The sequence below is a fragment of the Desmodus rotundus genome, chromosome 12 (assembly GCF_022682495.2).
Source record: "Desmodus rotundus isolate HL8 chromosome 12, HLdesRot8A.1, whole genome shotgun sequence".
NCBI lineage: Eukaryota > Metazoa > Chordata > Mammalia > Chiroptera > Phyllostomidae > Desmodus > Desmodus rotundus.
Window position 1 is genome coordinate 98,744,462 of NC_071398.1, and position 23,164 is coordinate 98,767,625.

Genomic DNA, 23,164 nt, shown 5'->3' on the forward strand with positions numbered 1-23,164 from the left:
AGCCACATGTCGGCGGCCGCAGTATAAAACGGCCCGGCCAGCAAGCCTTGGGCGACACTTCTTGCCAGAAGCCCAGGCAGCATGACCCTCGCTCCTCTGTGGGTGTTTCTGCCGCTGGTCGCCGTGGCCTGGGGCCAGTATGGCGACTACGGCTACCCGTACCAACAGTACCACGACTACGGCGATGATGGGTGGGTGAACCTGAACCGGCAGGGCTTCAGCTTCCAGTGCCCGCAGGGGCAGGTGGTGGTGGCCGTGAGGAGCATCTTCAGCAAGAAGGAAGGCTCGGACCGCCAGTGGAACTACGCGTGCATGCCCACGCCCCAGAACCTGGGGCAGCCCACCGAGTGCTGGTGGGAGGAGATCAACAGGGCTGGCCTGCAGTGGTAAGGGACGCAGGGGACACCGCTGCACTTGGGTAAGGGGACGTCGCTGCCCTTGGCCTGGGACAGTCACCGCATACTCCCCCTTGGGGCTGCCTGGCCCTCAGGAACAGCACCCACGAACCCCTGGGCCAGTCCCACCAGGAACCGGACCACTGGGGCTCTGGGTGGGGCGAGCCAGCTACAGTTTCGGGACCAAATCCCAGGATGGGGGGTATCTGAGGCGGGTGGGCTCCTCTGAGGTCCTGCACCTTCCAAAAGCAGCCCAGCCCGCCGTGCGGTCCGGGGACCAGTGTGGGTCTGCGAAATGTTTACCTGCCCACGAAGGGTAAGCACAGAGATTGAAAATGTTCGAGAAACAGAGCAATTTGACACTGTTGGGTCATCCAAATGGCACTGTAGTTCTGGAGCAATTTATTTTTACTGTTTCACAAAGGCATGGGCTGTGGGGGAAAGAGACAGCCGGGCCCTCGGCACAGACAGGTGGGGAAATGCTGATCTGCAGCAGTGAGTTGGGGGAGGAAGATAAGGCAAGGAGAGGTGGAATGAAGTAGCCCCCTGCTGCCCCGTTCCATGTGCTCTCTCATTACCAGCACGGGGCACCGTCCCTCTGTCCTGGAAAACAGTGTACAAGAGGCTCCCAGGGAGGCATGCTGGTCTCACCTGCCGGGGCTCGGCCACAGTCAATGGCGTGGACTTGGCCCCAGCCTGCGCTGCCCTGTGGGGTGTGACTGCCCAGCCCCGGACATGGTCAGGAGCCCATCCCAGTAGCGACTGACTGTCAGGCTGGGTGTTCACGGCAGCCTGGACAGAGGCAGAACCACCTGGACGGAGACCAATGGGTGTGGAGGCAGACCCCACCCAGGGAGGCGGAAGCCCCGCTGACGTGCTCATGTGGTGTCATGGACTTGGGGGTGGTCAAGCACAGAACCATGGGGGTCACATCGCCAGCAGACAGAACAATCATGTGCCATCCAGGGGAAAGACACTGATGGGTGGAGGGGCCAGGTAGGGGAGGGAACCTCTGCGTCATAAAAACAGCGGCCACTTACTGAGCGCTCACCCTGAGCAGGCACACGCTGAGTGCCCTACGTGGGTTATCTCACTTAATGCTCAGCACAGATCTGTGGGCCACTTACGGGCTAGACAAACAGCGGTCCAGAGATCGGGGGGTTCCCCAGCTGGCAAGTGGGGAAGAGCCAGGATCTGGGCCCAGAGAGTCTTAACTCCAAAGCATTGGGGCTTCACCACAGTGGGGGGCTGCTGAGGGCCTGCTGCCTCTACCTTCTGTGGGCTCTGCCAGCATAGCCCAGGCCACAGGACAAGGTCAGTGCCACAGGACTGGACTCAAAGCCCCAGGACTGGACTCAGGGTAGTGTTCATCCTGGGGAGGGCCGGAGTCTGCAGGGTCACACCCAAGCCCCAGTCTGGGGAGCTGAGGACCAGCTTGGCCACCATGACTGAGGAGGGGTTCAGCCAGCCAGTGGAAGGGTCGGGAGAGGGTCCCACAGGCAGCAGAGGGGGGGCTCTTTACTGGGCCGGCCTTGTCCACTCCCACTGGCCCTGGTGAGCAGGCCACATTACCCAACCCCTTGCTGATGGCTGTCTGATCAGACACCAGCCTGGCCGCAGGGACCAGCCACTCCCTGAAGTGGGGCCCGTGGCCTGGCTTGGAGCCCGGGGATGACCTAAACTGCCTCTCCTATATCCCCATCTAGGGGGTCTGCTATGGGTGGGGTCCTTTTCCCACGGCGCTTTCTGGAGCCACAGTCAAGGAGTGTTCAGAGATGGTTCCTCAACCCCAAAGAGCCCTGGGCTCTGAGTCAGGAGGCCTGGACTGGGATCCTGGTTCACGTGACCTTGGACCTGGGGTTCAGCCCCCTCGGCTCCCGGCTCACTTGGAAAATGAACAGCTGGAAAGAGTCTCGGGGGACGTGCCTCCCGTGCTCTGTGCTCTGCTTGGCCCTGAAAGCCCACTTGGATTTCTCCCGCACCCTGCTGCTCTTTTTTGTTCGTCTTTCTGTTTAGAGAAGGCACAGGATGTTTACTTGTAAACCTGACAACTTGTGACTGGTTTGTCATTAGCTCCCAAACAACTTGAAGAAAAGCTGCGGAGACAGGGAGTGTGAATTACATCATTTTGTTTGGCCAAGGGAGACGCTGACACTGACGGGCAAGATCTCTCTTCCCCTCCTCTTCTTCCACACCTTGGAGTTTGCAGAGTGAAAGGGTCCCCCTCCCCCTTCGTCCCTGGACTGCATCCTCCCCCTTCCCTAATTGCAGAGTACAAAATGCACAACCATGAAAAAGAGCTTCTCCACAGTAGCTCTCGGCGGCCCCAGGACCTATATCAGAGGCTTTTTTTTAAAGGTAATTATTGCTTTGAGTTTAGACTCCAGTCCCAGTGAAAAGTCTGGGAGCAAAGAAACTGCTCATTGGCTAGAAAACAATTATCTTTTCCCATCCAGGCCGGTAATCTGTTGCGGGAAGAGTGGATGGTTTTGTGAGATTTGGCAGCCTTGTAAAACCAAATTAGCCTGCAGGTTTCTGTTAAGAAGCGGGGGAGGAGTGTTGAACTCCTGCAAGAAGCCCGTACAGTTCCAGGGCCAAGCAGAGCACAGAGCATGGGAGGCCAGGAGCCTTCTGGGATCACAGAGTCGGCCACTTTCCAAGATTTGACAGCGGTACGTGGGGTCTGCCACAGACATTTGCTTGGTGGAGCTCAGTCTCTTAAAGGCGTTTCATCACAGCCGGGGGCTGAAACATGGTCGTCTGCCGCGGCAGCTCTGCGGAATTCCAGGTTCTGAAGTGTGCACGCTGGCTTTTAGCACCAAAGGCTGCCGGAAGGCATGACCTGGGTGGGTCCCAGGAGCGGCACTGTGCCACCCCAGGGCGTGCTGCGGGTGCTGATGGGGAATCTGCTCTACCTCGGGGGGCACAGGCCAGGGGGAATCTGGGTCCTGCGTGGAACAGGGTGAGGCTGGAATTTTCTAGAGAGGGCAAGCTCTGGTGTGGTGCCAGCAGCTCTGGCCTCAGAATCAGGAAACTTGCTTCACTGTTCCCGTCTCTGTCGTCATGTGGCGCCATGGCCTTGGGTATTTGGGTCCTTGGTCCAGGGAAAAAAAAAAAAAAGAAAAGAAAAGGTGTGACTCCCACTTCACAAGCTGTTGGGGGCGCTACGGTGATGCTCACAGGAGGAAGAGCAGGAGGCTCTGAGACAAACCTAAGTCTAAGTCAGATGCCCATGAGGGGGTCAAGCCAAAAACAAACCAAAACCCCCATCGACAGCAACGTGGTGATGAGCGGAAGGAAAGGGGGTGGGGGAGGTAGAGGAGGGGAAAGGGAGGAAAATGGTGACGGAAGGGGACTTGACTCGGGGTGGTGAACACTCAGTACAGTGTACCAACAGGGTATTATAGAATCGTAGGCCAGAAACCTGTATAATGTATCATCAACATCACCCCCATAAATTCAATAAAAAGAGATAGTTCGATGTCTCCAGAATTCCAAGGCTAAAACCAGTCACTACGAATGCTGTAGAAGCAACTAACAAGTGTCTGCTACAAAGAAATGGTAAATATTGAAGAAATAAATAAACAAATTAATACATAAATCACGTGGGGGAGCTTTGCAGAACCGGGTCCGAGCCGTGCTCGCGAGGATGGCAGGGTCACTCCTCCCACTGGGAGGCTCTCTCCGTCGGGGTGCTGGTCAGACGCAAGCCTCCCCATCAGTGAGAGATGGCGGCAGAGTCAGGGCACCACCACACATGTGTGTGTGTGCGTGTGCTCGCGTGTTTCTTTGCGGTATCCTGGAATAACAGAGAGACCGTGAACTCGGGAGTCAAACACTGCGATTCACAGACGGCAGCCCCACTACAGCCTTCAGGCAAGTCCTGCCAACTCTCTTAAGCCTCAGTTTCTACCGCCACCAAACCAAGTCCCCAGGACTGTGGCCATGAAATGCGGTGCCCGAGCGCCACTCGCTGACTCATTCTTCCATTCCTTGTGGGCCGGACCCCGGCGTCGGGCACCGTGACGAATGCGAGCTGAAGATGAAATCATCTTCCCCTGCGAGGACTTCACCGTCTCCCGGGGCGATGAGTCAGACGGGAGTGTGACTCACAGGGCAGCTGCGTGTCTGCCCCGAGACAGCCAGTGCCGGGGCTTTATTGCGGGGAGCCGCTCTCAGGAAGCGCATGGGGATGCACGGCTTCCATGGACAGCAGGCAGGGAGCCCAGGGTGGCCTTCGCGGAGCAGGCTCACGATTGCCATGGGATGACATGGAAGTCTGGTGGCAATAACAATAAACAACGTATTAAGCATTAAAAGGCATTGTTGCCTTCTCTGGTCTTCACAAGAACTTCAATACGTACGTGCTGTCATACCCATTTCACAGATGAGAAACTGAGGCCATTGGGGCGTGGATCCTGCCCAGGGTGACCCAGCATCGCAGTCCACGCTCTGCTCCCCACCTGAGCGGGAGACAGACCCCCACAAAGATCCCCTTCTAGAAGGAATGGTTTCATCGAGCCGGCTGCATACACTGCCAGGCTGCCGGGCAGGCTCACCACGCCAACCGGGAGGGTGATGGGCCGGGAGCCAGGGAGGACAGTTCTGCTCGGTTATCTAACTTGCCCCATCTGTTCTCAGGCCTGGGCGTGTGGTGTCCAAATAACCTTCACAGGGCGGCGTTATCTGGGGTGCTGTGTGAGAGAGCAACACCTCCTCCCGCACAGGACCGTGGGGTCAGCTACCGGGCTGACAGCGGCGGGAAATTCCTGGAAGTTCCATCGCCGTTGGCCCGGGTGCCCCAGGCATGAAGCCGGCGTATCTCCCTGTGTTTATTTTTACCTGTGGGAACCTACCCCCATGGGAACGCTGTTCCCTAGGGCGGTCTGAGCACCCAGGACAAACCAAGACAATGGGACAGAGCTCTGGGGAACCACGGCAGGAACCTTCTGGAAGGGCCTCCGCAGAGGACGGCAGACTCTCAGGGAGGGGAGGAGGGAGGCCACGGCGAGCATCTCTTCATGTACACACAGGCTTTGTCTGCGACCCTCAGAGCTTTCCACTGGCATCATCTCATGCTCCCCACTAGAAGTGGGGCAGAACACACCATCACCCCAGGGTCCCAGTCCCTAGGAGTCCGTTCCCATCGGGCGGGGGGGCTTCCTACAACGTGCCAGGTGGTGAAGTTCCCAATGGGATATGGGCCGTGGCAGAGCAAAGGAGGCCAGACCAACAGAGGGCAGAGGTCTCAGTTCACACCTGGATCTGCGGTATCGGCCTCCTGGGGCTGTTAGGGCTTCTTCCAAGTCCTGGGCACAGGGCGTTCAGGCACGTGTGTGTGGGTCACCAAGGATGGAGCCCACTCCTCGGTTCCTCTCTCGACACAGAAGCACGGCGATGGAGAGAGAAGAGTAGCCGAGAGCAAGTTTGTAGAGGGAGGGAGGGATAAAAGATTGAATGTATACCTGAACGTACATATACGGGCACAAATGGGTAAGTGGACAATAAACGAGTGAAAAAGACACAGGCTTTCTGGCCAGAGGCATGAAATGTATTTGACGCCAGTTTCGTTGTATCCACGCGATCACTTCCAGTAACAGACAATGAAATCCAGTCACCGACGGGTCCACAGTTCGCACGTCAGCGAGGCCCCTCTCACCTAGCAGCGGGGCAGGGTTCTTCGTACTTTATCTACGACGTTTTCGGGGAACTTATCTTTACTGGGAAACAGGGCTGCGTTCCAGCAGCTGTCAGGCCGCAACACACAGACAGCTGCCTGCTCTGCTCACCCTCAGAGGGCCCGCCATCCATCACCAGGCAGGCAGGAAGTGCGAAGAACCAGGGGTCGATGCTCGAGACCCTTTCCGTGAGGGCTGGGAGAGATTTCACTCTGTGGGGGCCCACTGTGGACGGCCCTCCTCACAGAGAAGGCAGCAAGCCCCGCAAGGCCCCCCGGGCTTGGGACAGCAGCAGGCGACAGTCGTGTTGGAGACTGAACGGCGGGAGAAAGGATTGTGCTGTTTGAAGCCAATGCTTAGTTAGGAAGGTGCTGTTAAGAAGACTAAAACAGGGCCGATGCCTAAGCCAGCAGTGAGTGGCCCAGATTTGAGGGAAAAAGTGACAATTCATGGGGCCGAAGGGCAGGTCTGTGGCCCAGATAGGAGGGCGTGACCTCTGAAGAATCAGACCTGAGCAGCTAGGACAGGAAAGGGACCCTAGAGGGTGACTGAGGAGCTGGGATGACTCTGAAGGAGTGCCTCCACCCGCCACGACCCACGGTGGGCACGGGGGATAGAATTCCAACAACATCCTTCCTGGCCGCGTAGAGCCCAGAGGCCGGCTGGCCGGGGGCGGCAGGAAGACACCTGGGTAAGCTGGGAAGACCTGGGCTGTGTCCCCGGCTCCCCCGTGGGGTCAGGCTGGACGAAGCGCTGCGTGTGCTGGGCTTTGCCTGCCCTGCTGGGTCCAGTGAGTGAGCCCCCTTGTGCTCAGCGCCCAGGGTCTGCTCCGAACAGAGGACAGGTTCATGTGAAGTTCATCCATTCACGGCGTTTCTCTTTGTCTTCTTTTCATTTTAAATTCAAGTAAAATGAAGTATATTATCTTCTCTTGTAAATGCATGGATAGCAATACAATCTGGCATTTGTAAAATTCTAGCTGCCCCTCTATCCATCCGCCCATTTATGCATTCACCCATCTAACAATGTACTCACTGAGGCCCATCAGGAGCCGTGCGCCCCAAATTTCCTTCAGTTGAAAGATTCTGAGTCCTCTGAATGTGAAAGGTGAGCATATGTGGTTTCCACAAATACAACACAGTCTTTATCATTTGCATAACCATGGAATAAATTGTCAGGAATCCGGGTCAGTGAGAGAGTGGCCTGGCTCAGTCTCGGAGGGAGCTGGGGTCCCAGGGAGGGGCCTGTCGGTGTGTCCCTGTCACCAGTTCACTCAGGGCAGTTCTCTTCTCTGCAGGTACCAGACATGCTCCAACAACGGGCTGGTGGCCGGGTTCCAGAGCCGCTACTTCGAGTCGGTGCTGGACCGGGAGTGGCAGTTTTACTGCTGTCGCTACAGCAAGAGGTGCCCCTATTCCTGCTGGTGAGCCTGGGGCCCAACTCGGCCCCTCCCGACTCCTGCAGGGGGCAGGAGGGGAGGTGGGGGGGAGGGGTGGTGCTTGGGTCTAAGCTTCTGTCTTCAGATAAGCCCGGGATTGTCACAAACACTCTGGAAATGCAACAGCTAGCATGCAGAATGAATGAATCAACCAATCAAATCGAAAAACCAACCAACCAACCGACTGACCAATGAAAAAGCTAGAATAACGTTCACACTGGGAGGGACTCCCAGTCCATCCACCCAATGCTCCTACTCTTTGGCAGAAAAACAAACCAACAGAAGAACAGAGCAAGGAAGTGACCCGCCCAAAGCCACCCAGCTATTCCAGTGGCCCACAAGCTCCCTTCCCTCTATCACGCTAACTTCTCATCATGCCTGAGGCTGCTGGACCTGATTGAGAACTGCCGTTTTCCGCAGACCTTCTGGGAAGAAACCAACCCCATCACAGGTCAGAGCGGCTAATGGAGCGTGCAGACACCGCAAACAGGCTCCTGTTTTCTAGAGCACTCCGGAATCCCAGTCTGTGAATTTCTGTCCCTTCCTTGCTCCCTGGGCAGATGCCAAGTGTCCCCCGCCAGCCGTCACACTGATGGGAGAAGGGGTGTGGATTCATTTTCCCTGATAACTGACCCTGGGTGTTGACAATGCAACCCGTCCCCAGGCCTTCAGCCTGCAAACGAGCCGGCCATCTTTGCCCTGGACGAGGGGATTCGAAAGTGCTGACGTTGGAAGGCTGCCACACTTAAGTGATTTATCTCCAGGGGATGATGCTTGGAAGGGCAGCCTCATGGGTTGTGCTTATCCTCTGGGACCAGAGAGCCCTACTCCAGGACGCCTCAGAGGGGCACAGCATCTCTGGGGACAGGTGACACCAAAAGCTTAGTGTTTTTCTGGTAAACTCTGAGCTGAAAAGCAGCTGATGTCAGTGACTCAGTGACCCCCAGCTCTCCACACTGCTTCCTCAAAGCAGTCTTACCCACGGGCTCACGGAGCAGCATGGCCAGGGTGTGGGCTGGGACTGGGAGTCAGAGACCCAGGGACTTCCCATTGGGGGTACAGTGGAAAGGGGGAAGAGCAGGAGGGGGGCACAGTGGGAAGGGTGCAACAAGAAACTTCCGCCCAAGTCTCTGCCTTGACCCTCCTCTCCCTCCCTCCCCTCCCTCCTCCCTCCTCCCCTTCCCACTGTACCTGGGTCACCTCCAGAGAGTCACTTTCCTCTCCAAGGAGTCTCAAGTCCCTCACCTAAAATGATGACCGCCTTTCCCGGTTGTCAGAATCTGACGAAAGCTACAGACCTCGTCTTCGGGAAAAATAAAAAGCAATTGAGTGCATTCCCACCAGAGGTTCCAGAGAGTACCAGGGCACGCTGGGTCACAAGCTGAAGCTCTCAGGACTAGGAGGCTTTTGAGGCTGCACTGAGCACTCAGGACGTCTTGGCTCCAAAGGTGCTTTGGCAAAGGGCAGTCCAGACTCCCGCCCTGCACGGTTTTCAAAGACAGAGTGAAGGTTTGGAAGACAGGGCCCCTGTGGGAGGAGACGGTAGGCAGGAGCCTGTGACCACAGGGCTTCCGGAACCTTCCCTTCCCCAGGCGCTAACAGGCTGATACTCCCACAGTGAAATTTGCCTCCCTTTGTTACCAGACATTAAAAGCCAGTTAGAATGTACATAAACTACCTAAAAGAGTAAGAAACAAACTGGTACTCGGTGAGCGAGTCCATTGCCACGTTAGGGAGACTTTCCCCTTAGTTGGGCTCCAAAGGGGGACGCCAGGGTTGGGATACATTTGGGTGTCTGGTGACAAAACTGACCCCTAGCTCTGGTCTGAGGTGGTGTGCCCACCCTCCCCCTGCCACTCATCCTTCCTCACGCTAACCCTTGACCCAGACCTGTCGTGGATGGTGAAGGATGGGGGCCGTGAAGAGGAGAGAATTACCCAGAAGGCCAAGGCAAAGCCATTGCTCTGAAGTGCACCCCACCGGGCAAGGCTTCACTCGGCTGCCTCCACTTCTGGTTGCGTGGGGTTGGGGCGGAAAGCTACCGTGGTTACCAAAGACAACGGTACTTTTTCAAAGGGAAACTCGGGGTGGCGGCAGCAGGGCCCAACTGGCAGTGCGCCCCCCGGAACGCAGTGCATGATGTGCCACCCCACTGGTCGTGCCAGCGGCCGGCATCTCTAAACGGCCTGAGTCACGATATTCTATGTCTTGCTACTTTGAAGGAAGCCTCTGGGGCATAAACTGGGTCTTATTTCTTCAGCATCTCAGCACATTGCCTGGCACGACATGGCCCATCAGTACATCTCTGGAATGTGGAACCAGCTGTGGCGGCCCCGAGGGACAATCACTGTGGTTGTCATGGCTACAATGATGCTTTGTCCTTGAAAAGGACTTATTTCACAGCCACGGTTTTCTCTGATCCTCCTAGTGGCCCTGCCCTGGGGAGCTGGGCTTGCAGGAGGGATGGTTTTCTTTTCCCACTTGGGAAGCCCATGCGCAGTGGGCGTGGACACTGTCGGGAACTAGTTAAGTGAGCATCTACCTACCGTCTGCGCTGGGAAGCGTTTGGGGATCCAGAATTAGCCCCATGCTGCTCAGGGGAACAACAGCCACCCAACCAGCTCCCGGACGCGGGGGGATTTGTTTGTTCGCTGGGACCCGAGGGGCTGTTCTCACTTCGGTCCACGCCGCCGTTTCTCTGGATGTTACAGCATCACTGAGCTCTGGCGGGAAAGTGACTCCCTAACGGAAGCGGGCACGTTGGTGGGACACGCAGTTCAGACATAGTGTTTATGTGGGAGAATTTGAATTCTTAGTCCAGTCAGCCGTCAGCAAACCACAAACACGTGTTGCTGAGGAAGCCACAGCCCTTCAGAGACCGTCTGTAAGCACTGCCCCGTCTCCGACGGCCCCGCCGCTGCTGCCCAGGTCGTCCTGGCTGAGACCGTGGGTGCCAGGAGCTGACCGTTCCACACCGCACGTCCATCTTCTTTTCTACGTTCTTCTCAGATCCGTGGCCTTTCGTTAGGTTCACTAGATAACACGTTTTGACCCCAAAGTAATCTCCTTCCTCAGAATCAACACAGATGACTTTCCATTTTTCCTTCCACCCTGTGACTCTCTGACTCCCGAACGCTGCATTCTTCACAGCCGAGGTCCTCTCTCCCTACGCTTACAGCATAAGCCTGAGGACGGGTTTTCCGATTTCTCAGTAGCCCCAGCTAACAAAAACAACAGAATCGGTTCATCAGAACATCCTTCTCCTCTCTCCACCCCAAGCCTGCCATCAAAGCTCATCTTTTAACTCCCCCTCCACCGTTCAGATTCTAATACGAGGCAGGGGGTGTTTGCATGGCCCTTCCCTGCGAGACCCCGGCAGGGACCAGAGTGGCCTGACGGGCCCCTCTGTGGCGGGCTGTGACACACAGCTGAGCTTTCTGCAGTACAAATCTCCAAAATGCCACAAGAGGAAGGAGCACAGCTATTCTCTCTCATACCCCCAGGGTGCGGGCTCTCTCCAAAGAGGAGGGTCCTTTGGTGGCTGCAGAGGCTCGGTCCCTCCTGGCAAATTTCCCAGGCTCTTTGAGGGAAAGCCAAGGGGGCCATCCCTCTAAGGTTGCTTTCCTCCACGCAGAACTGCATTCAGGGTTTATTTGTCTCGTCTTTGCAAAAATTATTCAAACAGGTTCTGATGCAGCACCCGGTGGGGACGCCAGGCCTCTGGGAAGGGGGTCTAACCGGACTCATTCTCACTCCCTGGAGCTTACCTGGAGGGGCAGCAGATAAGGGGGCGGATCGCAACTGTTTTGTTAAGAAACTTCTCAATGATTTGCCTGTCGGGAAGGGACATCCTTGCTTTAGCTGGATGAAGAATGTAGGCCATCCATCAATGTTTCTCTCCCCTTCCCGCAAATCAATAAAAAACATCCTCAGGTGAGGATTAAAATCAATCAGTCAACCAATTAAAAGTTCTGGAAAATATTTTGTGTTCCCAGCAAGTGAGGAAAACATCTCTTACTTCAACCCTTTTAATCCTAATTTGCATATTCACATTCTCGACCAAATCCCGTTTCTCTGGGTGAAGGTCAGTCCGCGCAAGGCCCTGTTAGGTCCAGGTTGGAGTCATTGACCGTTTTCATTAGAAAGAGGGGGTCCTGGTCCTGGGTCTGTTCAGGGGCGCAAAGCAGATTTCTGAACGGGCAGAGCCTTGCTTCCCCGAGCGACCACAGCGAGCAGAGCCTCATGTGACCCACCTGCGTGGGCTCAGCATCCTAATAGGGCATAACTGTGCCTCGAGAAGAAAAGCTCAGAGAACAAGGACCACGGCCCCGCGTGGGGAGAGGAGTGGCCGTGAACCGAGAGAGTGGGGTTGGGCTCTCGCCGTGGGGCTTGCTGCATCTAAGCCCCGAGATCCTCCCAGGAGACCTTTCAGCTTATCGATCATCTTTTCACGGTCCCAGGACCGTCCTTGTGTTCTGAAGTCTTCACAGGGGAAGAACATCCTTCATCAGCACAGTGACCCGGTGAACCAAAATCAGATGAGCTACGGACCTCACTACACTAGCTGCTGTTCCCTGAGCAGCCGTGGGAGGGCAGCGAAGGCTTCGGGGGACCCATTTGGGTCCTGAAGACCCCCAGTGGTGACTCCTCCGTGAGACCTAGATTCATCCCCGGGGCGGACGGGCCACAGCCGACCCTACCCATCAGGAGGCCCGGGGTGGACTTAATGCTGGAGGAGAAAGGAGAAGCCACAGCAAATTGCTCGGACCACGTACCACGTGATACTCTGACCACGTACCAGCACGTGGCACATATCTGAACGAGTCCCAACGGTGGCCCTATAAGGGAGCTTTCTTCCTTCTCCAGACCCGGAAGCGGAGACCAAGGGACTCTCCTGAAGTCACGTATTCATTCGGTGCGTACTTGCCATGTTCCAGGAACCGTCCTGTCGCTGGAGACACCGTGGGGGAAAGGCAAACGTTGGGAGTTCACATTTACTTTAGTATTTTTCCAGCACCTTTTTGACCAGGACTCACAGGAAACAATGCAGATCAAAGGACCGACCACACAACACACACACATCTTACAGAGGCTCGGGTTTGAAACAAAGACTTTACTCACACACCCGGGAACTTATCCTGTATGCGGGGCGAATTCACCGGTGCCCTCCGTCCTGCTTCTTCTTTGTTGAAGCTCATTTGTCAATCACCAATCAAACTGGTTTCACGAGCCGCCAGTGAGTCACTCTCCGGTTTGAAACCACGGTTCTGGCGGACTTGCGTGGGATAAACTGGTATCGATATCAATCAGTATTTCCTGGAGGCCTGGGGAGTTCCCCGTGGCAGGAAGTTGTTCCTCTCTTTCACAGCCTGGGACGGGGCGGGGTGTCAGAGGCCGCCTCCCTGGGTCTGGGTCCCGCATCCCTCCTTTAGACGGTGTCCCCAATCATCCCGGCAACCACAGTTGCTTTTTCCTCTCACCCTCTGCTCCTCCCCCGCAGGATGACAACAGAGTACCCGGGCCACTACGGCGAGGACATGGACATGGTTTCCTACAACTACGATTACTACATGCGGGGAGCAGCCACCACTTTCTCTGCAGTGGAGAGGTGAGCTGCCCCCCACCCTCCCGAGCTGGGGTTCCAGGGGCCGGGGATGAGCTCAGCGCAGGGACCACGTCCCGGTGCAGGAATTCCCATCGGGGGTCTCACCACTGGAGTTTCCCATGTGGTCTGGGGTGAACTGAGACACACACTCACTGGGTGGCGGACGGCGATGGGAACTGAGCGTGCTCGCAAATGCGTTGCACGGAGCAGCTCGCCCTTGCACGTGAGGACGAGTCCAGCCTGCTCCAGAGCGGGAAGTCCTCTACGTGGTCCTCGCCCACGAGGGCCTAAGCTCTTCCCTGCACTCCATTTCAAAAAGCACTTTTTCTTGCCAAACTTCAGGAGGAGAGGGCAAAAACGGTGGAAGCAGTCCTCACGCCAAACTGGCCGCAGGCTGGGCGGTAGGAAGGGAGACAGAGGGGAGGGCGCTGGAGAGCGGGAGCACAGCACCCTGCCCACCCCGTCCAGAGGTGGCGGAGGAAAATGCCCATGAGCTAAAAAATAGCCCTGACTCCTCACCCCCTTCTCTCTCGCAGTCAGCTGCCCAACCCCACCTTACATGACATCAAAAGGGCACACTAGAAAGAGAACAAGAATTCTCCTCCTGCTAATATAGAGAGAGGTGTGGGAAATTCAGCTGTTAAAGGTTAAGGTGACCTGCTTTTAGTCGGGTGAGAATCGCTTTACCCAGCAAATGAATTTCGGAAACATTACCTTTGCAAACAGAACGAAGCTTACACATTAACTCATCGAAGTACGGGCAATGATGAGTTTGAGTATGACTTGTCTTTGGTGAAGATTTGTGTTTCTACATAAAACGACATCTCACCTAACCAAAGGAATTTATTTAGTAGAGCCCACAATTTAAAAACAGAAAACAAAAAAATTAAAAAACAAATACAAACCAAACAACAGACATTAATTAGCTCTAAAAAGGCCTCCGGAACAAACACCTTTAGGCTTATTCACAGGACAACTCCTCAGTCTCACTCATTCCTCATTTTATTTTAGATACATGTTTCACTGGTGTGGTTACCTAGTTTCTAGAAGTAGCAAATTAAAAAAGAACAGGGCAGACAGTACTTAGAATGAAACTGGCTTCCCTAGGGAGGAAAAGTAGCGGAATGAGACACACACATACACATGCATTTAAGAAAAAGAAAGAAAGGAGAGGCCTCAGAACTCAGAGACCACGGAAGCCGGGTGACAGGGAACAGCTGTGCGGCCCCGAAGGGCAACGCAGGGTAACAGCAGAGCCGGGCTCAGTATTCCAGTGATGTCTCCAAGTCACCAAGAAATGAGCTCTGCGTTCCCTGTGTAGGAAGGCAGGAAAATTACAGTGAAGGAAGGATACCATCTAAATTGACTGCAAAATAAACGTAGTCCGGCAGGTAAAACGTGCACTCCCCATTGGCGGGACATTTTCAGTGAGGGGGATTAACCCAGAACCTTGGAAAGCTGAGCTACTTTGTCACGCATTTGTTTAACGGCACGTGCAACTTGGCTACTGCAGCGAACAACCAGCAGCTTAACAACCCACCACCTGAGTCCCCTCAGGTGCGGGGCCATCGCCTGGGAGAAACACCATCAGCACTGGACTCCCCAAGGGTACGGGGGTGGGGGGAGCGGGATCTTTCCCTCCACGTGCAAACGTAGAGGGTGCTCAGCCTGGGCACTACGCCTGCCACCTGGGGCCAGGTAAGTCTTTGTTGCAGGAGCCTGTCCTGGGCATTCCAGGGGCGCAGCAGCACCCTACCCACTATGGGGAGATGGCACAAGCAGCCTCCCCTCCCCCACAGTGCTGACCACTGAGAACCGCAGGTAAGGAAACATCCAGGACTGCCGGCCTCACATGGCATCCCTCACAGGCGTGTCCTCCGAGAGCAAAGCGGGATCAGGTGTCCCATGAGCCCCTCCCCTCCCCAAGGGTGGCTCACCGCTGTTCTCCGGGGGTGCCTCTTCCCACGGTGTCTCTCCACCTGACCTTGCTTTCTGGCTCTCTCCCCCACAGGGACCGCCAGTGGAAGTTCATAATGTGCCGGATGACCGACTACGACTGTGAATTCGCAAATGTTTAGACTCGAGGCAGACCAGACCCGGGAGAAGGGACGGGGCTGGGGGGCGCTACTCAGGATGGCCACCTCTGCTAACATCAGCTGGATCCTGAGAGGCCCCTGCCGCTGTCTGCTCTGCTCTCTAAGCCTTTCTGACTAGCATCACCCCTATAATCAAACCCACAATGAAACCGCGTTTCTCACTTTCAGCATGGTCCACGGCAACCGTTACACAGGACTGAGCACAGCTTTCCCGTGTGTTCGTGCGCCCGCTCACAGCCTGGGCCCGGGCGCCTGGTCTGAGCCATCCCTGGGGGTGGGGGGGTGAGGGGGTGCAAAGGGCAGGCTGTGACAGTGGCTTTACAGACCGCCCCCCAGAGGGAACATGCTGTCTGCTCTTGGGGTGCAGATCCTGGGAGGAGAACCGGGAAGGGGGAGGGTTTGGGGGTGGGACTGAAAGGCAGGCTGGAAGAGTTTCCTGGGAGAAGAGGCTGTCAGAGGGAGGCCAGAGAACTGGACTCAGGTGAATGTCCGGAAAGCAGGAGAGCGCGCAGGTTGCGTTGGGAAATGGGAACAGGTTTGAGTCGCTGGCACCTGGAGGCACCGCCAGGACCTGGGAAGGCTTGGTCCCGATTTTCCGGATGGCAAAGGCTGCCCGAAACTACACACTCCCCTTCTGCGTGTAGGTTGGGGGGGTCCTTGGCAGAGGTGGCACTATCTCCCCCCGCCCCCTTCCATGTGTCTGTCCCCGGCCCTGTGTACTCTCTCCGTTATAAAAGGAATAAAAACACTAACGTTCACTACGCTGCAAACGCAGTTGCAGGTGTTTTGCCCTCTACCCTCCCCTTTCCAATCATTCATCCATCTTTTCAGAAAGCGGCGCTCCGTGTTGTGACGCGTGCGGAGCACTGCACCAGGCGCCAGGCATCCAACGGCGACACTGACAGAGGATGGCCAGGAAACCCACCTGCATTGGTGACTGGACACAGGGTGGACCCGCACTTCCCCGCCTTTGCATCTAGCCTGATTGGTCCTCAGCGCCCTTTAGCCCACCTCCCACCAACACATCACACGCGCTGTTTTAACCGCCAGGAGCCCTTCATTCCCTTTATTCCCAGTTTGCCCTGTGCTCGCAGTGCTGTGCTGGCCTGCCCACCTCTCTCCCGGTGGACCCAGGAGAGCAGGTGCCAGGCAAGACCAGAGGGGCCATCACCATGTCACGCACCCCAACTAGGCAGCCAAGAAGGTGGTCCCAGCCCAGCCCGTGGGGCGGCCTTTCCTGGGGAAAGCCCGGCCCTAGGAAGGGGAAGGCGAGTGAAGGCTGTCCTCCTCTGCCTTCCCTCCGAGGCCCGTCCTCAGATTACAGTTTTGCTGTATTTCCCCCACTTTGCTGTTTCCATTTCTCTCACAATTTCACAAGCTCCGCTGTGTCCTTTTTCACAAAGGGAGCCATTAATATTTTAGCCACTGCAGCCCCAGTTCAGCACAGCTGCCAGGAAATGGCTTCAGCCGGGTGTGCGGAGCAAGCACAGCCGGAAGGGGGACAGCGGTGCAAGTGGCTGACTTGGCAGCCCTGATGTGGACAAGAGGTTGGGGGAGAGATGCACCAGGAGGTGCCATTCAGGAGACCACTGGGAGACCAGAAAGCAACGCAGCAGGTGCCTGTGTTAAGTTGAAGAAATGATGAGGTTCTTCCTAAGAGCAAAGCTATTCTCTGCCTATAGACTAAGGTCAAAGACAGTGCTGACATTGTCAACTTGGTGTGAACCTGCGTAAATTGTACCTTCTATCACATGTCAATGAGCACCGAAGGAGGGCTGAGTCCTGGGGCGTCTGTCCCTCTGTGTGTTGTCCCTCTAGTCCTCCCACAAACTTGCCCCACAGCCTCGGAGAAGCCCCCTCCTCGTTCTACAAGGACATTTGTCTAGGTCATCACTGGTTTCTCGCAAGTCTAGAATCCTGTGAACTCTATCATCGGCCCCAAGTTATTTACAAAGGGCTCTGCTAAGGTATTTTCTCCCAGAGAAGCAGCCTGGGGTGAGATCCGACTCTGACAGTGGGGGACTATGATATCCCACTGATCCCCCAGTCACCTGTCTGGGAGGGACAGGAGTCTACCTCCCAAGAGCTCCCGAGGTGGTGGCCACATCCAGTGGGAAGAGGAGACGTGACTCCCGCCTGACAGGGAGACACGACAAGGTCGACCCTGGAGACACAGGTCCTGCGGAGGCCGCATCTCTGCTTGGCGCTGAAGGACAGTGGGACTCCCTGCACCCCAATACCAGGCCCAGACGTCCTCTCTCCAACCTGGCTCTTCAACCACACACCCAGAATTCGTGACCAATGGCTTTGACCCAGACACAAAAGTCAATGTTGGTTCCCTTAGAAGAATGTATTCTCACAAAACCATTAGTGAATTTGCCAACTCAAAAAAAAAAAAACAAAAAACCCTTAAATCCAGGCATTTCCTACCTGCACGGTTCTTTCCGGCTCGCCATACCATCTCTGTCTCTCCCTGCCATCTCTGTCTCTCCCTGCCCTGTCTCTCGCTGATCCCGCCTCACCCTCCCAGATTCCTGGCCCCTGTCCAGGGCAGCCCCGTACACCCCGGTGGGGCCCAGTCTTCAGTGTAAATGCATGAGACTCTGCAGCAGTGAAAAACGCTGAACAGAAATACCCCGAAATGCTCATTGGGATAGCCTCCGGGTTCCAGCACCCCCCCTTCATGACGTGTTCTTCTTCATCCTCTTCTCCCTTTGCCTCCCGCCTTTTAAAAACAATCACCTTTGGTTGTGTTTGTAATCTACACAGAAAAGTAATTTTAATCTCAAGAACAAAGTCTCTGGCAGCTGAGCGAGCAGTTCTGCCCTGGGGCCGTGTTTCAGCAGGAAGGTGAGCATGTGGTGGCTTCGTGGAGAGGAAGAGATGCTGTGACCAGAGCCTTTGATGTCACTGGCTGCCCAGGCGCATTGGGATTTTACAGGCGGCATTGCCTGCCCTCTCCCCGTCTCTCCCAGTCACTCAGTCACAGGGCCGTTGAGACACGAACGTTTCCAACTTCCTCGTCCACTCACCCAGGTCCTACTTGTCCTTCAGGCTGAGCCCGCAGCCAGCTTCCTCGGGAATCTCTCTGTGTCTCTCCACCTGGGCTGGGTCCTTCCCACGCCCCTCAGGACCTCATACCTGTGCGCTCCCTCTCCCGAGGGCAGGGGCCCTGTCTCTCTCATTCTGGTAGATTCCTAGTGCCCAGCAAGGTGTCAGTGGGCACCCAAGACATATGTTTAAAAACTAATCTGGATTTCTCACTGGTTTTCAGTTTATATTGGGAAGACCTATCAAAACTCTAAGCAATGAATAATTGAAAAAACGTGTAACAGCATGTTGCAAAGTATAAAGTGGTACCTAGAGGCAAGTTATCACCATGGGGCTGTGGTTCTGATGAGGGTTAATGCCATCTGCTCTTATTCTTCAGCATCATTAGCCAGGTAATCACTCACTTCGTCCTATTAGGAGCTACGCACTAATGATGGGTGACCTGGAAAACACACCCATCGAGTCACAATTGCCACTTACATGTTCAGAAAGTGTATGTCACCATACTAGGTATTTGAATGCCCATTTTGGTGTTTCTGTGGCCTCTGAGCTGTAATGAAACCGACATCCGACCAGCCAGCCCAGGACTGGGCACTTGGTGGGCATGGGACGGAGCCCTTTGGCTAAGCCCTGAAGAGACCAGGGGACCGAGGGGCTCAGGTTGGTAAAATAAGTGTGGCCCTGTATGCACGTGGACACTGTTTTGAAGTCTTTCAACAGCACATACACCCCGGGGCACAGGGGTAGAGGGACAGGGATTTTTGCTTGCTGTCTTATCCCCTGCACAACAAATATTCCATGAATAAATCAAAGTGGAGCGCCAAGTGAAATCCTAGCAGACTGTGACCTCACGAATCTAGAATTCATGACCGTTGTTTTCCCTTGTTGCTCCCACTAAGCGTTCACTTGTGGGACCAGCTGGTGACATGCTGAGCGAAGCCATGAGGCCGGCTGTGCAGAGCGAGGCGGCTGCCAGGCGGACATCCACGGGCCACAGCAGAGTCCGCTCTCCCCCCACCCCCGCCCCATGCGGTGGACTCGGCAGGCTGGCTCTGGGCCTCTTCTGTTGGCAGGCTCAAAAGTGAGCTCATTAGCCATTACTCCTCCGAAAAATGTTCTTGGAAATCACACACGCTCTGAGTCACCCTTGCCTGTCCCTTGCGGGGACAGTACAATGTCAATGTCATGCAGATTGGTTCCACCCACAGGCTTCCAGGAGGAAGGAACTAAAATCTGTCGGCATAAAAGAGCACAGCTTGAGTGGGAGGACTGCCCTCCACGGAAATGCAGCGTGAAGACAGGCTCCTGCTTCTCCGCAGGTCTCTGCAGAGGGGAAGGGAAAACGGAAGGGGGGTGGCAACTGGGTTGTGGGGCAGGAGGTAGGAGGGGGGGCTCAGCCCTTCCCAAATGCACCCCAGCTTGTTCTAAACCCAAATCTCACACGTCTGTGCTTCTGCGCACCTACTGTCATTTCAACGAGGTGTCATTAACCCCCTAGTCCGCTCCTGGCACAAACGGAAAGAGGCCAAGAAGCATAAAACACAATTTTTTCCTCGGGGAGGTTTTTGTCCCAGATACAGAGATAAGAACTGAAGTCTGGAACATTTACTACCTCAAGCAAGGCTGCTACGACCCAGGACAGTGAGTGATGCGCAGGGGACCTACTGCGAGGTAGGAGGGTCGCGGTGGGCCGACGAAGGGGAAGTGGAAGACGTTAGGACACACAAGAGGAATTCAAGCCGGGGTGGAGACTGCCCCAGCGCATCCCAAAGGAGCGGAGGAAAACCCTGGGTCATGAGTCCAAGTTACATCCTGCCCTGGGAGGCTGGAGGTAAATGCCTTGCTCAAGCACAGCCCACAGGTGAACTGAGCAGCAGAGTCAGATCCAGAGGTCCGGACTTGGGTTCTTAGCCTGGGATGGCCTCTCCCAGGTCGAGGTCCAGTGGTGTGGTGAGCTGAGAAGGGGGGAGACTCGGGCCCTTGCACTCGGCGCTGTGCCGCGCTTTCCTGTGAAATCCTCGCAGCTTCTCCGCACGCTGTTCCCTGCCGGGTGCAGACAGATCAGAGGTTTCTGAGACGCAAGGAGCCTTGCCTCCCAGGTCACACGGCTGGTGGAAGTGGACCCTGAACCCCAGTCTGACTGTTCTCAAAGCCTATTTTCTCTCTGCATCGTCCACCTAGAGTCGAGGTCTCCACCGAGAGCCAGGAGGAAGCCGGTTTTCCCAGTCCAGTGGGCCACTGCTGTACAAGACAAAGAAGTGACTCTCGAGTGTGCTCTGCGAGGGGCTGGTGGCCCCTGGCAGGAGAGACCGCGCTGTAAGGTGGGCCAGAGGACGCTGTTGGAGGTCAGAAAGCCAGGCGAGTGGTCCGAGAGTCATAATGTTGCTACCCAACTTACTCATGTCCCCTTAGACCTTATCCACCCCCTCAACTCAGAACACATTCAACGCCCCCTGCAGCTGCAATAATTTCCACGTCTGCCTTCTCAAGTGATTCCGCATAACCAACCCGCAGTTCCATCCACTCCATCTAGCCCAAGGAAGCAGAGCCACCTGACAATGGAGGCAGTCATCGCCTCCACTTGGGGCCCAGTCTCCGCCCCCTCGGAGGCACAGCCTGGTTCCTCTGTGCCACAGGGGCCCGGGGGTCTTCTGCCTGGAAAATCAGCTCGCTCCACAAGCCCGTCCCTGGCGGATCAAACCCCACGACGCCCGGTCTGTTGTGCAGCTGACGTCAAAGCTCTAGCCCCCTCGCCTCCCAAGGCTCTTTTCCAACGCAAACCAAACTGACTGCTAGAAATTGGTAGTTGCAACCAATTCAACAGACACATAAATTCTTTTTTTATTAGCTTTAACTCCCGAATCTAAGGAAGTGGAACCACGCGTTCCAGCTCGCTCAGGTGTGGCAAAGTTCTCGCTGGCTAAAAGAAAAGCAAATCTACTGTAGCGGCACCTTGAGGTTCTTCTACATGAAGTCAAGGTCTGGGGCCGTTACGGGGCTGCTTCTGACGTCACTCACAGCTTTGGCCCACCGTGAATTCAGAGCAGGTCGCTGTCTCCTGCGGTGGCCAGGTCTTTGATTTACCTGCGCCTCTAGATACACGCACCAGAGTATGACGATGACGTGTGGTGCACACTGTGTGCACGAGTACGGCATGTGCGTGGAAATATGTGTATATACATCTTATTTTTAAGTTATCTTTAACACAAAGCACACTTGGTTCTGCTTATTTTTTAAACTTCACTAAAAGAGGGTGTCATAACAGTACCTACCTCACCAGATACAGCGAGGATTCCATGTAAAGCACCCGGAACAGCATCAGGTACGCAGGAAGTACTCACCGAACGTGAGCTGCCACCATTCCCGCCCATCCCAGGTCAAGCTCCCAGGGAAGCAGGCCCTGCGGTCTGCAGGCCCCAGAGGCTTATGGGGCAGGGGGGCAAGGGGTGTCCTGGGCATGAACCCAGGGAGGGCTGTAGGAAGCCAGATGGCCAGAGCACGGGGATGCGGGGACAGCAGAGGTCCCAGCCAACCTCCCGGGAGTGCTGCCTGGATGGCCTTTCGGAGCTGCAGGTCAAGGCTGTGCTCTCCACACTCGCTAAACGCTGAGCAGCGAAGCTAGACTTCGGGTTGCGGAGGGCGGCCCCAGGCGATGCTGAGACGTACTCTGATCACAGGTGCCAGGCGAAGCTGGCATTCACCGTGTGACACCAACCCCCAGCCTGAAGGGAGCACTAGGCAAAGAGGAAGGCGTCCTTACAAAGGGGACGGCAAGGACACTTGAGGCCCCTTTAGGACTGTGGGGCTCCTTCGGCAAACCCGCTCAGGGATGGCCACACACTGCCGTGGCTGTGCCGGCCACGTCTCCCACGGCAACGTGGTTCCTCTCCACAGTTTCCCCCCAGATTTTTTTCTCAGTCCCCATCTTCTCTTAAATAGAAAAGAAAAATCAGTCCCTTGGCATTCCAACAAAATACGCCACACGCGGAATGAGCTGAGAAGAGTCCTCCACGCAATAACCTAGAAGACCGTCTTACCTACCTCGTGACATTGTAGCTTCTTCTTGGCCCACCGCCCCAACCCCTGGCCGCTTGTGATAACCCTGGCACTTGGGCTTCCTCTCCTCCTTCCTACGTGGTAGCACACTCAGCCAGCCGGGCATTTTTTTTGCTGCATCACAGAGGACACAGCCAAAGAAAATGCAATCAATACTGTCGTTTCCCCAGTAAAACACCTTTAAAGAGGATTGAGGTAGCTGCTGACTTGTGGTCTGCCAGTACTACAACAGCCAGAACCACACTGCAAGAGTCCTACTGAATTATTTTCTATTTCCCGCTTGTTGCCCACGGGGCCCCCGAGATCCGTGTACGTCCCTTCGACCAGGGCAGGATCTGCCTGGACAAGCCCCCCTTTACAAGGACAGACCATTCAAACCACCTTAAAATAAAACCCACCACAGTTTCAAACTATAGTTACCTGCTCAGGCTCCTCCCACTCGGCTCTGTCTCTGCTCCAGAGAACCTGTCTGCGCGACAACTGGCAGCGACCACCACGTGCCCCAGGAACAAAGTGCCGGTCCTGAGCCTTGCCAAGGTCCACCCTTTACGATTTCACAGTATGAGAACTAAACACCCTCCGCTGAAGTCTCGTGTGCCTGCCCTCCAAGCCTGCCCGGTGGCCCCGCTCAGACGGTGGAGAGGAGCCCACTGCCCCGGTGACCAGTCACCGTTCCACACGCCCCACATCTACAGAGAAACGACGGGTCCTTGGACTTTCTCTCTTGGTAACAAGGGGACGCAAGCACCCCTGACCTGTGTCCCCAAAGCGTGATCCATGATGATCCCTGGTCAGCAGGCACCACGAGGGCTGCTGCCACCCCAGGGCCCGGAACACCACCTGGC

The 23,164-nt window shown here is 55.7% G+C and overlaps 1 protein-coding gene across 1 annotated transcript; it reads left to right on the plus strand.

The window, feature by feature from the left end:
• Window positions 1-57: 57 nt before the first annotated feature.
• Window positions 58-15,986, plus strand: DPT (dermatopontin). Its single transcript, XM_024551940.3, has 4 exons — window positions 58-386; window positions 7,371-7,496; window positions 13,012-13,119; window positions 15,128-15,986. Exons 1-4 carry the CDS (start codon window positions 82-84, stop codon window positions 15,192-15,194), a joined length of 606 nt encoding a protein of 201 aa, XP_024407708.1. The 5' UTR covers window positions 58-81; the 3' UTR covers window positions 15,195-15,986.
• Window positions 15,987-23,164: the final 7,178 nt, after the last annotated feature.

Bases quoted from the DNA above. Each gene is read 5' to 3' on its own strand.
- DPT (XM_024551940.3), top strand. From the start codon at position 82: ATGACCCTCGCTCCTCTGTGGGTGTTTCTGCCGCTGGTCGCCGTGGCC. The intron at 7,497-13,011 runs GTGAGCCTGGGG...CCTCCCCCGCAG, and splicing joins AGGTGCCCCTATTCCTGCTG to GATGACAACAGAGTACCCGG. The intron at 13,120-15,127 runs GTGAGCTGCCCC...TCTCCCCCACAG, and splicing joins ACTTTCTCTGCAGTGGAGAG to GGACCGCCAGTGGAAGTTCA.